Raw genomic sequence first — 15,736 nt, 5'->3', positions numbered from 1 at the left:
TAACCATACATTCCCAGCAGCTCTGTACTCTTTTCTGTTCCACATGTGTACTAATTGCTCTTACGTGGTTAGATTTATAGTTCTGTTTTGTGCCCTTCCATTACTAGGGGAATTGCAAATTAAATGTATTCCTTTTGATGCTGATTAGTAACGAATTCAGTATTGGGTTCTTATGTGAAATGCAGCAATCCCAGACAACTTTTGCCCTTTTGACCAAGAAAACAAATTAGAGGTGGCCCACACAGATGTAACGATCCATATGAGCTTAGTTAAGCCTTAAAATAGGCAATCTCCATTATCAGGATGCCCCCCAACAACCACATTGATTTCTGTCTCCTAGATTCAGATTTCATATTGCTGCTTTTTTTCTGAAGTCCTTCCAGTTAGTCTGCAGGCTGTGATAACAATGGCCCTTCAGGTGTGACCCAAGGGCCTCAGGAATGCCTTGCTGGTTGCTGTATAACTGCTCCTTCACCATAATTTGTCAGCTCATATTTTCTGAAGTTCTGTTACTGCATGAGAAACAAGAAAACTGAAGCTTTTCTACTGAAGAGGGAGCCATAGCTCATTCTAAGCAGTGTTACCAAGCGGAGTTAAGCTTGAGCGTTTATAGGCACTGTGAAAAAGAATTGCTGTAAGAATCAAAGAAAAAGGCACAAGATCTCAATGCAAATAAATATTTCATAAGACAGAATGTGAAGTTTAATAATTGATTTAATAAAACCCACAATAAAGCAACACATTTCTGCTTTTTCTTCAATTAAACAAAAGTATAGTAAATCATTACAATAAAAAAAACTCCAAATACATTACATGTCTACCATACTTCAACTTCTAATTACATCAACTTTAAATCCCAAGTTAATTAAAACCTGTTGAGAATTAGTATGTGCAAAATACCTGTTGTGGTGGGAGTTTTTTTTGCTTGTTTTTAGGGAATTTCTAAGAATGGGATGCACGTTTTTCATTAACTCTGATATGGCTTAATCAGTGGTAATGTTTGTATTGAAGCATTAACTTTCCAAGTACAGTGTTCCTCTGTGCCTGAGTTGTACATACTCCCATGCTGTACTCAAGTGTCCCCATTTCTTGCCAGAACAAATACAAACATAGTCTGGTGTTATTAATACTGTGTTGTGAGTTTTCACCTCTGCAAATTCATCAAGAGGTCCCTGTCTTATTCAAAAGAGAAAACAAGCCAAGTTGCTGCCAATTGTAGGTATAAATCACCCTGATGAATATGTGAAACCCTATCAAGTTTCAAGACAATAGCTTAAGTATTCACAGCTGAGTATCACTATATCTGTTACTGGTCCAAAACTCCTTTCTGTTCCACATACAGAAAGACTTTTGATGTCAGCTGAAGTTTTGCGCGAAGACCCAAGTGCAGAATAAGCAAAAAATACTAAGAGCGAAGTTCTGTCTGTCTATTGAACGCTGCAGGTCATTCTTGTTGCCGTTGGCTTCAATGCCAGTAATGTCAGCAACAGGCATAAAAAATGAGCCTGGATGTATGGCAGATTGGCAGCAGGTAGAAGGTTTGTGTTTTATTATCCTGCATACATTCAAAGTACAGGGGCTATGAGGCAAAGCAATTCAGTTTCGCGGACTCTGAAGTGTCAGGATGAAAGAAGTCTTCTCAAATTGCTTTGATTCTCAGTAAATAAGAAATACCTTTCTGCCTCTGTAGGTTGCTGTGATAGCATTGTCCAGTGTGCATGAGGTCACTGAGCTTGCTTGGGTTTCATCTTATTCACAGAGTTCAGCAGTGCTGTTGTACTGGCTGTCCTGTGAGAATATTGCCATCCTGCTCTCACAGCAAAGACGAACAGGTCAGAGATCCAAGAGTGAGGGAACACCACATCTGAAACTTCTGCTCTCCCCTTGCCTTTTAGTACATTTAAGTATTTTGCACATCTGTAGGTTGGATTTGAGAGTACCTTTGTGTCAAGCACAGTTCCTATCCTTTTATTTTTTTCAATAAAGCAATCATGGAAAATGTTCAGTTACAGCACATGTATTAATTATAATTAGAATGCATGCTTATTAACTGGCCTTCTAATGTGAATTAAATGCTGGTTCAGACATTCAAAATTATTAACAAATTTTAATCTTACAACTCAAAAATTTGTAAAATAAATAACCTCCTTCTAAAGTATAAACCCTATTCTAAAATACATTACAGATAACCGAAGCGAGAACACTTCGGGTCCAGTGCTGGGTCTCCAGTTAAACACCAGAAGTTTGGGCAAGGATCTTCCTGTTTGCATCTCTGAACATCCAGATTAAAGCTAAGTTTCTGGTCTGGTTATGGTAAATCCTGGGTTTTGCAAGTCTCCAACAAGACAGTTTAGAAAAGAATTCAGGTAGCACTGCATGCATTGTAATTTAAAATACTGTATGAAAATTACTATTGTAAAAATACTGTCTGAATTTGAAGATCATAATGTATGGAACCCTGGCATGATCAATAATATTACAGATGTTAATTGAAATACTGAATAGTCGATGCTCCTTTTGGAGTGCAGGTACTTCTGTGGTACACAAAAGACAATTTCTAACTGTGATTTGTGAGGTATCTGCAGAACCACGTTGCAGTTTGTAAACAATCTGAAAACAACTTTGTCTCCAAACCATAATAAATTTAATAAACCGGCACGAGGGAGAGAATGAAATATATCTTCTGTAGGGCAACCACTGCACTTCTTGCAGCACCAGTTCTCCCTGCTGCATGTTAAATGGTACAAATCCACATGTTAATTATTATCATTCACTTTGAATTTATTGCTCTCAGTCTTTGACTACAAGATAAAGAATAAGGCAGCAGTTCCCAAAACACGTGAGATTAGGCACTGGAACTCTGACAACTTGTGCAGGTTTTGCTTGTTTCCTGTTTGTAACTCTGAAGCTGGACAGAACACTTGTACATTCCAAATGTGTTCAACAGCAGTTGTCTGGCCTTGAACTGAACTTCCTCCCATTTAGATGAGCTACCAGGAACTGGAAAAACCAGGGAAAGATTTCATAATTCTTGTAATATTCAACCCTTTAAAAAATGGACAATTAAACTGTCTTCATATTTACCACATGGTCTTACCAACTCAGATGTCTTTATTCAAACTCCCTTACCAATTTTCTATCATTCTGTGGCTGTGATACAATATGTACACATCTTTATCTTTTATCTGGAACCGTATCTAGGTAAAACTGTCTCTGTTAAATAGGGGTATGCAGAAAGCTTTCTTTCTAAGAACTGATATGCTTGATATTGTGTTAGATATCAATATCTAACAACATGTTTTGGCAACATGTTCAACTTTCCAAGAATCAGATCCTTGCATTAGGGAATTTCTGAAGAGAAGTACTTAACCCCATCAAATAGGGGGAAAAAAAAATTCTCTACTGGATCAATATGCCTCAGCATAAATGTATTTTCTTTCTTTGCCTAACTTCCATTTACACTTTGTCCTTGTGGGTTAATGGTTTCTATATCTCACTGTACGAAATCATAAACGATAGATTATTTTTTTTTCCCAGAATGCCATTTCCTGGATGTGAGTACGTAAAAACATAAGGACAAGAGATAAAGAGGTTTGAGTTTTGTCATCTGCCCCACCCCTGGCTGGACTAAAATTGCCATACAGCAGCTTACCTAATTGCAAGTGGACTATGGCAGTTGTTTTTCCTGCAGTGAGAGACCAAACATTTAAATCTTCTATAGAATAAACATCTTCAATTTTCATCAAGTCTTCTTTAATACGATCCACATCTAAATGCCTCGGGACTCCTGTGATACCAAACGTAAGATAAAGTTAACTGTCCTCTGCAAAAAAAAAAAAGTCACTGACAACTTTCAAAACATTGATTGTTTTATATATGTATTTCTTGCAAGCCCATTCTCTGGAGCTCCTGAGGACTAGCTGGAAAAGCTCTGTAACATACACTAAGACCACCTTTCATCACTGTAATAACATCGTTAATTCAGACATCTCTATAACAGCTGGGATGCAAACAGGTACAACTCAGACATCTGGAATTCAATACCCCATTGGTGTGCTTTATCTATTCAGCTAAATCTCAGCTGTTGCCTTGGAACTAAATGAGATTTAAGTGTATTTTACTATTTTTCGCCTTCACGGTGACAATCCATTTTTTTTCTTTTCCTAAATGACACAAGAATTTGGCATTGAAGATTTTGAGATTTTTTTTTTTTGATTGCAGAAGTCGGCAATAAATTCATATGAAACAGATGGGATGGTGCAGGTAAAAACAAGATTTTTTTTTTTTTTTTCCCTCATCCCTACATGAAAGTACTGGATTAAGCAGTAACATGGGCAGGTTAGTTACAAGAATGCAAAGAATGTTGCTGGCATTCTTCCCTTCAAGTCACCACCAGAGGTCAAAAGTCAAACTTATGTATGTTCTGCTGCTTTTTTTCTTCGCCTCTTTCCTTTTCATATTGGTTTTTATTTCCAGTCTTATCTGACGTGCACGCAATACTATGAATCTGTCTCCTCCTTTTACATGTGTTCACATTAACTTTACAAGTAATTACACAAACTGTGTAGCTGAGACTGGGCAGACATTTACTTATTTTAGCTGAAAGTTTTATAAATTCTACTTCCACTGTCTCGTGATGGTAAACTGTGAGCAGTGCTAAGACCTGTGTCATTCTGGTAAAGGTCAAAGACTCTTGAAGACTGCTGCAACTTAGATGAGTTGAACTGAAGAACTGAAAAAAAGAACTGAAATCCTAAAGCAAGATCAACAAATTCCAGACACAGCCCATGTTGCTGGAGATGGTGGTTGTGACATCCAAGTGCCAGTGCTTCACTTGACATATAGAATCACAGAATGGCCTGGGTTGAAAAGGACCACAATGATCATCTAGTTTCAACCCCTTGCTATGTGCAGTGGTGCCAACCACCAGACCAGGCTGCCCAGAGCCACATCCAGCCTGGCCTTGAAACACATGAAACGCTGCATGCTGTAAGGATCTTACCTTCCAAAATTATAACTCCTGTATCACACAGAATTCGGACTGTTGTGAAAACTACCAGTATGGAAAACACATATGTACAAATAGGATCAGCAATCTTGTATTCTGGCTGGAAAGGAAGGTCCAGAGTGTTAAAAAGATGCATGAAAGTAAGTTTATTTATAAACGTAAATCAGAAATAGTTACTTAGAGCTAAAACTTCTGTATTTCTTTGTTTGAATAATAACATAACACATAACAGCCTCTGCTTATTTTGCATGACTATATGAAGCTTATAATAGAACATAGTGTATCATTTTAATCGCTTAGAAAAATAAGTCCATTTTGATGTAATAACTACAGTTGAAACAAAAATCACACCTTGCCTCAAAATCAGCCATTCCTTACCTTGAAGCGTATGATGTACGCAGCTACAAGCACACCAATGCTTTGTACCAGGTCCCCGAGGGCGTGTACAAATGCTGCTCTCACTGCAAGGCTGCTGTGTCCGTGGCCGCTGCTGCGGGCTGTGCTAGGAGAGTTTGACTGAGGTACGTGGGAGTGAGGGTGGGAATGGGAGTGGGAATGAAGGTGTCCAGATTGATTCAGCAAAAAACCCATTCTGAAATTGGAAAAAGAAAAATGCTCCAAGAAACGGGCTTGAGAGTTGAGTGGGTGGGTTTTTTTGTGATTTTTTTTGTTTAATTTCTTTAATTCAGAACAGAACAAAAAAAGAGGTATAATTTCCTGTCTTATTTTATGAGGAAGAGGTCCAGCAAAATGACATCCCATGAGAAAGTTACAGGCCATTAATGAATTAACAGCTTATTCAAAATATATTTGAGTGTCAAGAGAAAGGGAGATCTTACATTAAGTTAACTGCAACACCAACAGCTGCTGTGATCAGCATGATATCGCCATTTATTTCATAGTCCATATGGATGGTTCTTTGAACTGCTTCATACAACAGGAATGCCATAAGGATATAGACCAGCAACACACTAATGATGGCTGACAATACTTCTGCAAACAGAAAGGAAAGAACATCATAAAAGTGAGCCTCAGGTCTACTTCTATTTCCTATTTGTACTATGGACAGACCTTCGTGTGCCCAACAATATGAATAAACAGCCAGTAAACCATAAGTAACATTCACAAATAATAATCACAGAACCACAGTGTTAAGCTAGATCTAAAGACGACACATCCTTTTGTGCTCACTGTCACTTATCAGATGGATCACTGGGATCTTAACCTTCCTTTGTGAATTTGAAGATCAGGGTTGGAATTTATTTGCATTGAATTCTAACTGTTGTTCTCCCCTCTGGTCCCACACATTTTGCCTGATACATTCCCCAGGAATCAGCTATTAGTCAGCCCATAGCAGAAAGAATATTGATTGAAGAACTTTATTCATCGAATGAAGGCGTTATTACAATACTGACCATGCATTTCACAGCATCAGAATGATTTGATCCATAGACTGAATGAAAACATCCACACAAGTGGAAGCTTTCCTTACAAAGCAGGCAGATTATTCAGGACAACAGCCATTTTTTTTAATGTATTTTAAGGCATTTCTTCAGTTTTCAGAACACTTCTTCTTGTTGGTTGAATTTGTTAAACTGCAGTATGCTGGTCTTTACCAGAGAAATAACATACTGTAGTTTTACATACTGCAGTTTTACAACCTAAAAGCAGACTTTCTGCAGTGGAAACCAGTGTGTTCTTTGCAGTAGCTTTCACAGAGTCATTATCATGTTGACATTATAGATTTGTCCTAAGATCTTTCACTTGTGAAATGAAGCATGCACTGTATCAATGGTCTGATGGATCTGTCATTACTGACGCTGTCTCTGCAGCAGTGGAAGGATGCCAAGTTCCATATCTGTGTTTAGATCTGCTCAGTGTCTTTCTGAGAAGGAGGTATCTCCACTCAGTGAAACAGAGCTATTTTTGGCTTAAAGAATATAATTCTTTTCAGATAAGACTGCAATTTTCATTTTTTTTATCTTCTCTAGCTCATTCCTGGATGTCAGCTTCCCTTTCACCATACAAAATGGAAGAAACTAAAGATGGAGCATACATATTATATATTCAGAAAGATAAAAAGCAGTGCTTTCTGCTGGAATTTGAGCAGGCAACTGATAGGCCTGCTGTCTTTACAAAGCAGCATTTATGGGTACTAGCGTGACAATTCATGGTTCTGCAAACAAAAGTGAAAAGGAGCACTGGAAACTATTTACTGGCACATTTTAGTGCTTAGTGCATGTACAGATTACCTTAAAATGCAATGCAAAGCAGACTGGTTATGAGGCAATTCTAGTGCATACTCCCAGCTTTAAGCAGATGCATGTTTTTTTTCTGCGACAGATGCTCTACCTGTACCCTATTTTTAACATTCTGTCATGTTTTAACATCTCATGAAATTCAGGCTATTGATGAACTCGCATTTTGCTGACAAGCTTCTTACAGCACATGATATTTGGAAAAATGTATTACAGCAAACACGTAGCCCAGACTCAGCACTGTTCTATTGGCAGTGTTCACTGATGTGTGAAACTGTGCACTCAGGCCACTCAGAAAGGGTGCCTAAAATCAGGCAAATAAGCTTCTCAAAAAACCACCTGTGTACCGTCATTTTTCGACCATCCCATCATCAGCATTCACAGGGCCAGATCAACGTTTTGAGGGTTTCTTGCAGAATCCTTATCAACCTCTCCTTCCTCACTGCAGCCACAGAAGCTCTCTTCCCACTCTCACAGGCTCTAGTCCTTTTCTTCCTACACAGATCCCTGTGCTGTCGCTGCTAACACAGGGTGGATGAGTAGAAAGGGGCCTCTGCTCTAGTCGAGTGCCCTGCCCAAAGCAGGACCAATGATAGCAGGCTGCTCCAGGACGTTGGGCTGGGAGCATTTCCAGCAAGGGAGACTCCGTGACCGGTCTGGGCAACCTCGGCTGGTGCTTGGCAACCTCCTGTCACTGGGCAGCACAAAAAGGAGGAATTGCTGCAGGAGTGAGAAGTCCTCTGTTCTCCAGGGAGAAAATGATGGGTGATATAGATACGGGCCACCACTGGATCAATCTGGCCAGTACTTTCTTTGGCAATAAAATGAAGAAAAAAGTTGGGGATTTTTTTTGCTGGTTTTTAAAGTGAGGTGGCAGAGATACAAAGGGATTCCTGTTTGCAGAGCGCTATGGAGATCCTGAATTAGTAAGTGAAAATTTATAAAACTGAGTAATATATAAAACTTTATTTTTTTTTCCTTAAGAACCATTTCTGTTATAGGGCTATGTCATGTTCTTCCTTTGTACTATTTGGTTTTTGAAGAGTTACAAATACATAAACTGCTCAAGCTGTTTTTAAATGAGGTTAAGGCATGTCTACATGCTAGCAAACATCCTTGTGGAAAGCATGAACAAATGCCAGAGCATACCTGCAAGATCAGGTTTCAGTATTACAGGGAACTCTCATCACGAAATTAAAACTTCTTGAAAGAAAAGTTTGTAATGGGAAATGCTGGCACTGTTAATGCTTTCTTGCTAAAGCCCAAAGATCTTTGCTGCTGTACAGTTATGCATTCATGCATTAGTGACTAACTGATGACAAATGACTAGGAGTGATGGAGCTGTTGAATTCTACTGCTGTTCTGGCAGCCATCATAAGAATTAACAGTAATGGCAGCATAAGAGTTTGAAATTCCTTGAAAAAATATCATATAGAAAGCATAGAGGTAGTAAGCCATAACATCCAAAATGATCTATTTCATGCAGCATACATTCAAACTTTTGAGAAAATGCCTACAAGTCAAGACCTTCACCTGTATATTGTATATTAAGTAATTAATATCCAGTACAAATGGCAACCACGTGAAAGCACCCTTTATCATCATTACATTTCCAAATGTGAAGTAATGAGTCTGAAATTACCCTTCCAACATATTTCTGCTGATGTTTCTTTCTACAAGTACCCAAAATGGGCACAAGTTAAGTAACTTTTTGTACTGGACGTGAAGGGACATCTTGATTTCTTCTTTGTGCAAGAAGAATAGTGATTTATGAGACTTCTTGCAGAGCTATCTGATCCTGAACTCTATAGAACTTTTTACTTCTGGGAGTTTGCTCAGGATTATTTGTTAATCACGTTTCATAGGACTTTGTTTCCAGATGTAGCAGTTGTACTGTTCTGATCAAATGATTTATTCCCCTGTGGCAATACATCCCACGCAGTGGATACACAACAGACTGTTAAACCTAAAGTTACTTTTAGGTTTGTTACTGATTTCTTTCCAGTTGCCTCTTCTTCTAGAATTACATATTTTTAGCATTATTGCTTAAAATACTAGCAAAAGCTGATATCTACATACCTAGGCGATGAAATCCGAAAGTGAACCTCTTTGTAGGAGACTTTGCAGACAGCCAGAGAGCAAGTAGGGTCAAAATAATACCACTAAGGTCAGTTAACATGTGCAGTGCATCTGTCATAATTGCTAGACTGTTAGCAACATATCCACCTGAAAACAAAGTTGGAACAGTCAAGACAGGTAAGTGATTCTGGATCCTGTCCTCATGGCACAACTTTCAGTTACTTATTTTCAGAACAGTGCACTAAGTGCATGAAGTACCACTTATCACTGAGCAGGACCATTCTTTTGCCATTATGATCAACATGCCACGCTATAATTTAAAGCTACCATAGTTAGAAATGCAGTGAAGCGTGCTTTCCATGAGAGCTGCACAGAAAGGAGTTAGTCCTGTTAGTCTCACTGAGACTTCTTGCTTGATAACATTTGCAAACTAATTTAGTATCTCTTCTGTGTATGTTATTGCATATATTGGCTGATGCTTTTTATTTGAACTACAATTGTTAAATATTTTCACATAATGGATCAAGGACAGAAATCCAGTAACTTGCTGGCAGTAATTAACCCCTCCCTCTTCTTATTTTTACTGCATTATCTTTTAACCTTCACCATTCCATATCCTGGCAGAGGTGTATAAATTCTGCTACTGTATATTGCCAACAATAACTTTCACACCATTTTCCTTTCTTATTTATTACCATATTTTTTTCATGATTATGAACTGTATGGAGACAAACAACATCAGATCGAAGGTCAATATCTTTGTTCCGATTCCACTGCTGAATGCAACAGCAGATAGATGGCTGAGAGATTTAACAAAGCACCTCTCTTTCGGCAGGCAGCCTTCATCCAAATGGGGAGTCAAGGACAGGCAGTGTCATCTTCCATCTGCATGAAGATATCCCCATTTTCTCAGAAAAGACCACATCTCCAGCATCAGCTCAACTATTACTTCATTTCTCATTTTACTTTGAGATCATTCAAACTGGAGATTCTAGCAAGCAGAGCATGCAGCTGGCGTGCCACTTGGCAGGCATCAGGCTCCAGCCAACATATCTCGAGTAAAGGTATCTTTGTACACAATTAAAAGCCTCTTAGTGAAGAGGCTGACCACGAGGAGAGCGAAGGGAAATTCACAGCAGGCTGACTGCTTTCAAGATCAGTGAAAAACATGTGTGCAGCCATCTATCTGGGAGTGCCCACCTGCAAAGCTACGCCTTCTTCCCAGCCACACAAATAGCAAGGCTGACACTGTGGGGGTTCCTCGTTCTGCCTGTAACTACTGACTGCACCTACCTCTGTTCCACCTGTTCCTGTCCTCCAACCCCTTTATTAAGATGTCTCTAAGTCTCAGAGTGAAACTTAGAGGTTGAAACTCTGCACAGGCCATCACAGCTCAAAGATAATTTGCTTTCTCACATAATTTCAGAAGATATGTCCTAGGAATGTGCAACTCAGCCTGTTCTATTGTCAGCACAGAATAAAACAATTACGTCTAAGGACATTCACTTCAATGCTTTCTGCATATGATCATTTACAGTACATATGTTAATCCATGAGTATGAAATTGAGAAGTGCTTCAGCCCAAGGTAAGCCAACTCCATTTCAGCTAGTCTCTCCAGAGACTACATAAACAGAGAATTCAGATATTAAAAGTCGTCTTACTGGAGCACGTGATCGAGAAAGTATCATTGAGATGAATGAAATTCTGAATTTGAAGGCCCTCTGTTTCCCACTACATAGGTTCATTGCTTGGCGAAGTGCTGCCCGGGGGCTGCTGAAACACAATCAACAACTTGAGAGGGAGAAAACAGGAAAACAGACCTCTACAACTTTCATGAAGAAGCCTTGAAAGCTCACCACTGTTTTCACCAACCTGTGAAGGACAGCAGTCCTCCTTGTGAATGATCAATTAGAAATCTCTGAACATAACTGAATGCATCAAAAAGCTGTCAAGGAAGGTGACTGGATTTGCGTTGTTTTCTGTTTCTTCATGCAAAACAGTTCCCACAAAGCGATCTGACTTCTACAGTGACTGTTCTTCAAATTAAGCAACCAACACTGATGTGGGCTGGATTCATGAGCTTGGCAGTAATTGGAAAAAAACATATGCCAATTGAGATTTCACAAAGCAGCTGCTGGAACACAATTTCCTTCATCTTGACATTGGTACCAGACAGCAGAAAGTTTTCTACCAAATTGTCTGACAGGCTCTTCTGCCCTTCCTGCAGAAATTCAAATCTGGCAAAGATAACAGGAAGAGGTCTGTTAATGTCCCACATAGCCAAAGTCTCACAAATACTTTGGCTATAGGTTTGTCTAAAAAGTGCCAAAATTTCAAACCAAATGGGTCAGGACTCAACCCTGGGCCAGAGTGAAATACACAGAACAGTTAGTGTGCTGACTTAGGGCTTGCACGCTGCTTCTTCACTTATTCTGCTGCTGATTGCCTGCCATATGACAAGGTATTCACGTCAAGACCTACAAAAGTGCACAGATGCCCAAGTCCTACTTGTTCTCTCTGGAAATTGGATGCCTGAATATTTTATGGGTCTGGGCTTCAGCGCTGTCTGCCGCAGTGCCCAAATACTGCACCAGGGCTGGTAACCGCATACAGGAACCTGAGAATGATGAGTCCACACTACAGCAGCAATGCTTCATAAGGAGAAATCAGTCACTCTGACCTGAGACTGCCGAAGTCCTGGTTGTAAGGGAGAAACAGTGGATAAAGTGACAATGATAGAGTATTTTTCCTCTCAACACCTATTATTTCTGGAGCTGACCAGGCACTACATATGGAGATATCTACAACAGTGTGAAAACACAGACTCTGTGACTTCAGCATCAAGCTGCCAACAGCTCAGGAACATTACTCAGCATTGTGCCCTTCAGATGGACTAAATTCAGTGTGTATCAGAATGCTATGTGAGTACAATTAAATGAAGTCACGCTTACCACAAATGATGTCCACAGCTGAGAAGCAACACTACACTAACACTAATCCCTCATCAAATTTACCTGAGTTCACACTGTGCCAAAATCTCAGCCAGAGAAAAAAGAGCCAGAGGCAAATGAAGGCATTCAACCAGATCCCTGCAAGCCTGAAGCCGAGTGCTGATCTGTGATGAGCTGATGCATTGTGCCAGTGTTACTAACGATTAACCGCACATTGAAAGCGAGGTGCTGAGAGACAAAGCCACTGTTTTCTCTTAACCCACATTCCTGAAACAAGGCCCAAACAAAACTGCGGTGCAGATGCAGTCAGTTATCTGCTCTCCTTCTGAAAAAAATGGCCATTTCTCATACCACTTTTTATTTTGCTCTATGAATGTGGGACAAACGGTATCATTTTGTGGTACAATACCTGAGGCATCTTTCCTTCAAATTTATTTCTTCTGGCTTTTTGGCTGGTGAATTACGGCCACTAAATTCACTAAATTTTCTATTATTTGGACCTGTGTGTTAAAATGTGAGCAATTTGAGTGAAATTAGTTGTCAATCATTGTCTGCTGCTAAAAAGATTGGGCACAAGTTAACAGACTGTCTAATAACTGATGGTGCAGTGCATCCCGTCCAGGCACTGTGCATCACTCCCTGCTGCTTCAAACCAGCCAAAATGAAGGAGTTTCAGCATTCTGCAGGTGGCTGAGCAGCCTCAAGTGCTTGCACTGAACATCATGGGCAGATCCAAAACCAGGTGGTAACAGGCACTGATACTGCATTGGTAAGTGATCAAAGATAAATAGTACACCTCGTAAAAATGGGTAGATAATGGCAAAGGCATAACATTTAATACCATCCGGAGGACTTCAGACCTTAAATTTTATGTTAAGCCCTGTCACTGTAGCCACTAAATACAGTTGTGTTTTGTACAGACTGCTCTATTATGCACAGGTTCTACTCAACCTTAATAGCAAATGACAGCATGCCTTTATGAGAGAGTAATAAAAGCTGAACTTGAGCACCAGACTCACTCTTCTAGGTAAAACCAGCAGATCTTTTCCAAGTACTAACAAACAAAAACCACAAAGAACGTGATTTAACCACGGAACTTAACACTGTGAAGTGTTAAAACATCGCTTGTTCTAAATTGGATCATATGTTTTATGTCTGGTTGGAGCACACACTGGTCCAGAGCACCGTGGGACATCAGGAAGTTGTCAAGAGAGCACTCTGCACTGCACTGTTGGGCAGTTTGTCTTCCAGAGTGCATCACTGGATGTGACAGCTAGAGATAAATCCCAACATAGGTTTTGTCGTTATGTTAACGTCACTCTTGGAAACTCTATTTGCCTGCTGTCCTTGCAAACACAGCAAGATTTTATGGCAATAATTAAAAAACACTGGAGATAAAATTACCCATCCTTCATGCATACCCGTGTGACAGCACGCAGTCCTCCCTTGACAATCAGACCTTAGAAACTTACAGAACAGGAGCAGTACAAAGCTGCGAGCCAACAAAATGCCCACTTTGTGCCATTCCGGGGAGGTTATGAGCTTCAGGTAAGGAAGGTGCAAGTTCTCCTTTCTTTCCTTGCACGGAAAGCACGACTGGACTTCGCTCCCGCTCCCCCCGGGCCTTATCGCTAATCGCTCCGAGCTGCAAACGGTTCTCTTCTTACGCAAAAGCGTAAAACCGAGGCCGGAGCAGCACCCGACTCACCTACGAGCTCCCCCGTCATGAAGAGCAGATAGAGGGCGGCGGCGGCCGTCAGCCGCTTCTTGACGCGCCGCAGCTTGCACAGCTCTCTCCGGCTGCGGCACCGGCCGCAGGGCTCGGGCCCGCCGCGCAGCGCGATGTCCCGCTCGGACGCGGACTCGTCGTCGGACGGCGGCGCGGGGTGCAGCCCGTTGGCCGGTGCCTCGGGGGCCGCCTCCGCCGCGTCGTCCGCCACCACCACCCGCAGCTTGTTGAAGCGGGGGAAGTCCTCGTCCCCCGCCTCGTCCGAGAAGTCGAAGGCACTGGAGTCGTTCAGGAACAGGGGCGGCTCGCTCCGCCGCAGCGCGGACTTGATGCTGCTCCACAGGCCGGGCCCGGCCATAGCGGCGGCGGCGGGCACCCCGAGGGGCGCGGCCGACGCTGGCGCGGCGCTCCACGTCCCTCAGGGCATGGCCCCCGCCCCGCGCCGCCGGGCCCTACCGCGGCCCGCCAGGGGACGCGGAGGCTCGCGGCCCGCCCTGCCCGTCCGCCCACGGGCGCCGCAGGCCGCGGCCCGGTCCCGCGCGGAGCGGCTCCCACGGCACGGCCCGGTCACGGCGCGGCCGGGCGGGCGGCGCCGGGCGCGGGGCCGCCTCCCCGCCGGCGCAAGGGGAGCGCCGCCGCCACCGCCATGCGCGTCACCTCGCTCAGCGCCGCGCTCCGGGCATCGCGGCCGCGCGTACCGCGCCTCGACCCGACGAGCCCGGGAAAGCCGCGCGGAGGACGGCGGCGAAGGGACGGGCGGGAACGGCCACCGGCATCGCCCGCCGGTCGCCGCCACGGCACCGCGCCTGCGCCGCTCGGCCGAGGGACGCGGGTTCGAGCCCCGCCGCCGCCGCCGTCCCGCAGGCGATTCGCTGGCAAGCGGGCGGCTGCTGTCACGTGCGCTGAATGCCCGGGACCGGGTCGTTCGGTGCCGCGGTCATGAGTTAGCAGCGTGCAGCCTCCTTCCCCGTAGAAGCACCGCTCCTTGCGCGCTGCTCAACTGCTGCCGGCTGGTGCTGCGCCCCAGGGGCCTCATCGCCTAAGGATGCAGGGAGAAACAAGACACGAGGCCCAGCGTCATCTAAGCTGTCCTCTGGCTTAAAAGGGATTCGAGTTTTGCTTCTACGAATTCTGACAAAACAGTATTTACCTGCTACCGTGGCTGGTAGTCTAGCTGACAGCCTACACGTACTCAAGGCCAGCCTATGCCCAAATGTTGTCACTGTTCTGTTCCTGACCAATAAACCTTCCTGGAAAAACACAGTGTGGTGAGGGAAAGCACACGCTCTATTTTTTTGAACTGGCCAAAGAAGTTACCAGTAAGGATCAGAACGTTGCAGGAAGAGCTGAGATAACAGAGTCAATGCTAGTAAAGCTTTTTCACAGCTCCTTGAGATTAAATGTTCAGAGCAGCAGGTGAGCATGCCTCTTAATCAAATGCTTATGGTCCTTACTGCAGGTTTCATTTAACTCCCTTTTCCTTTCTCTGTCAGAAGAAATCCTTGCTGAACACCTCGCAGGTCCCGAACTCAGCAGCGCCTGGAGCAGCTACATCCAGCCCTTCCACTGTAACAGAGCTCCTCGCGTGAGCGACACAGGATCGCTGAGCATGGGAAAGGGAGAAAGAGAGACTTCTGTCAACCTCATTTCTGGGGCGCTGGGTTCGATAAACAAGCTTTAAGCGCTCTGGAGAAGCAGGCACCCAATTTA

At 42.8% G+C, this 15,736-nt stretch overlaps 1 protein-coding gene and 1 long non-coding RNA gene across 4 annotated transcripts; one reads left to right on the top strand and one right to left on the bottom strand.

Moving 5' to 3' along the window:
• Window positions 1–696: 696 nt before the first annotated feature.
• Window positions 697–14,451, bottom strand: SLC30A4 (solute carrier family 30 member 4). Of its 3 annotated transcripts, XM_052672439.1 has the most exons (7): window positions 14,006–14,401; window positions 9,346–9,492; window positions 5,848–6,001; window positions 5,387–5,600; window positions 5,003–5,108; window positions 3,653–3,787; window positions 697–3,000 (listed from the first exon to the last, which is right to left on the bottom strand). In XM_052672439.1, the coding sequence occupies exons 1-7, from the start codon at window positions 14,382–14,384 to the stop codon at window positions 2,846–2,848; spliced, it is 1,290 nt and encodes a 429-aa protein (XP_052528399.1). In that variant the 5' UTR covers window positions 14,385–14,401; the 3' UTR covers window positions 697–2,845. The 3 variants fall into 3 exon arrangements, with proteins under 3 accessions (XP_052528399.1, XP_052528400.1, XP_052528401.1); XM_052672440.1 differs by lacking the exon at window positions 697–3,000 and having other exon boundaries at window positions 3,731–3,823; window positions 14,006–14,410; XM_052672441.1 differs by lacking the exons at window positions 697–3,000; window positions 3,653–3,787; window positions 5,003–5,108; window positions 5,387–5,600; window positions 5,848–6,001 and adding an exon at window positions 6,473–8,184 and having other exon boundaries at window positions 14,006–14,451.
• Window positions 3,699–15,549, top strand: LOC128075571 (uncharacterized). Its single transcript, XR_008203896.1, has 5 exons — window positions 3,699–3,801; window positions 3,893–4,015; window positions 4,222–4,263; window positions 10,181–13,845; window positions 15,523–15,549. It is a non-coding gene; the product is annotated as an uncharacterized LOC128075571 (long non-coding RNA).
• Window positions 15,550–15,736: the final 187 nt, after the last annotated feature.

This window comes from Tympanuchus pallidicinctus, unplaced genomic scaffold (assembly GCF_026119805.1).
Source record: "Tympanuchus pallidicinctus isolate F22 unplaced genomic scaffold, pur_lepc_1.0 scaffold12, whole genome shotgun sequence".
Lineage (NCBI taxonomy): Eukaryota > Metazoa > Chordata > Aves > Galliformes > Phasianidae > Tympanuchus > Tympanuchus pallidicinctus.
Note: the sequence above shows the minus strand (reverse complement) of the source record. Positions and strands in the feature narration are given on the sequence as shown.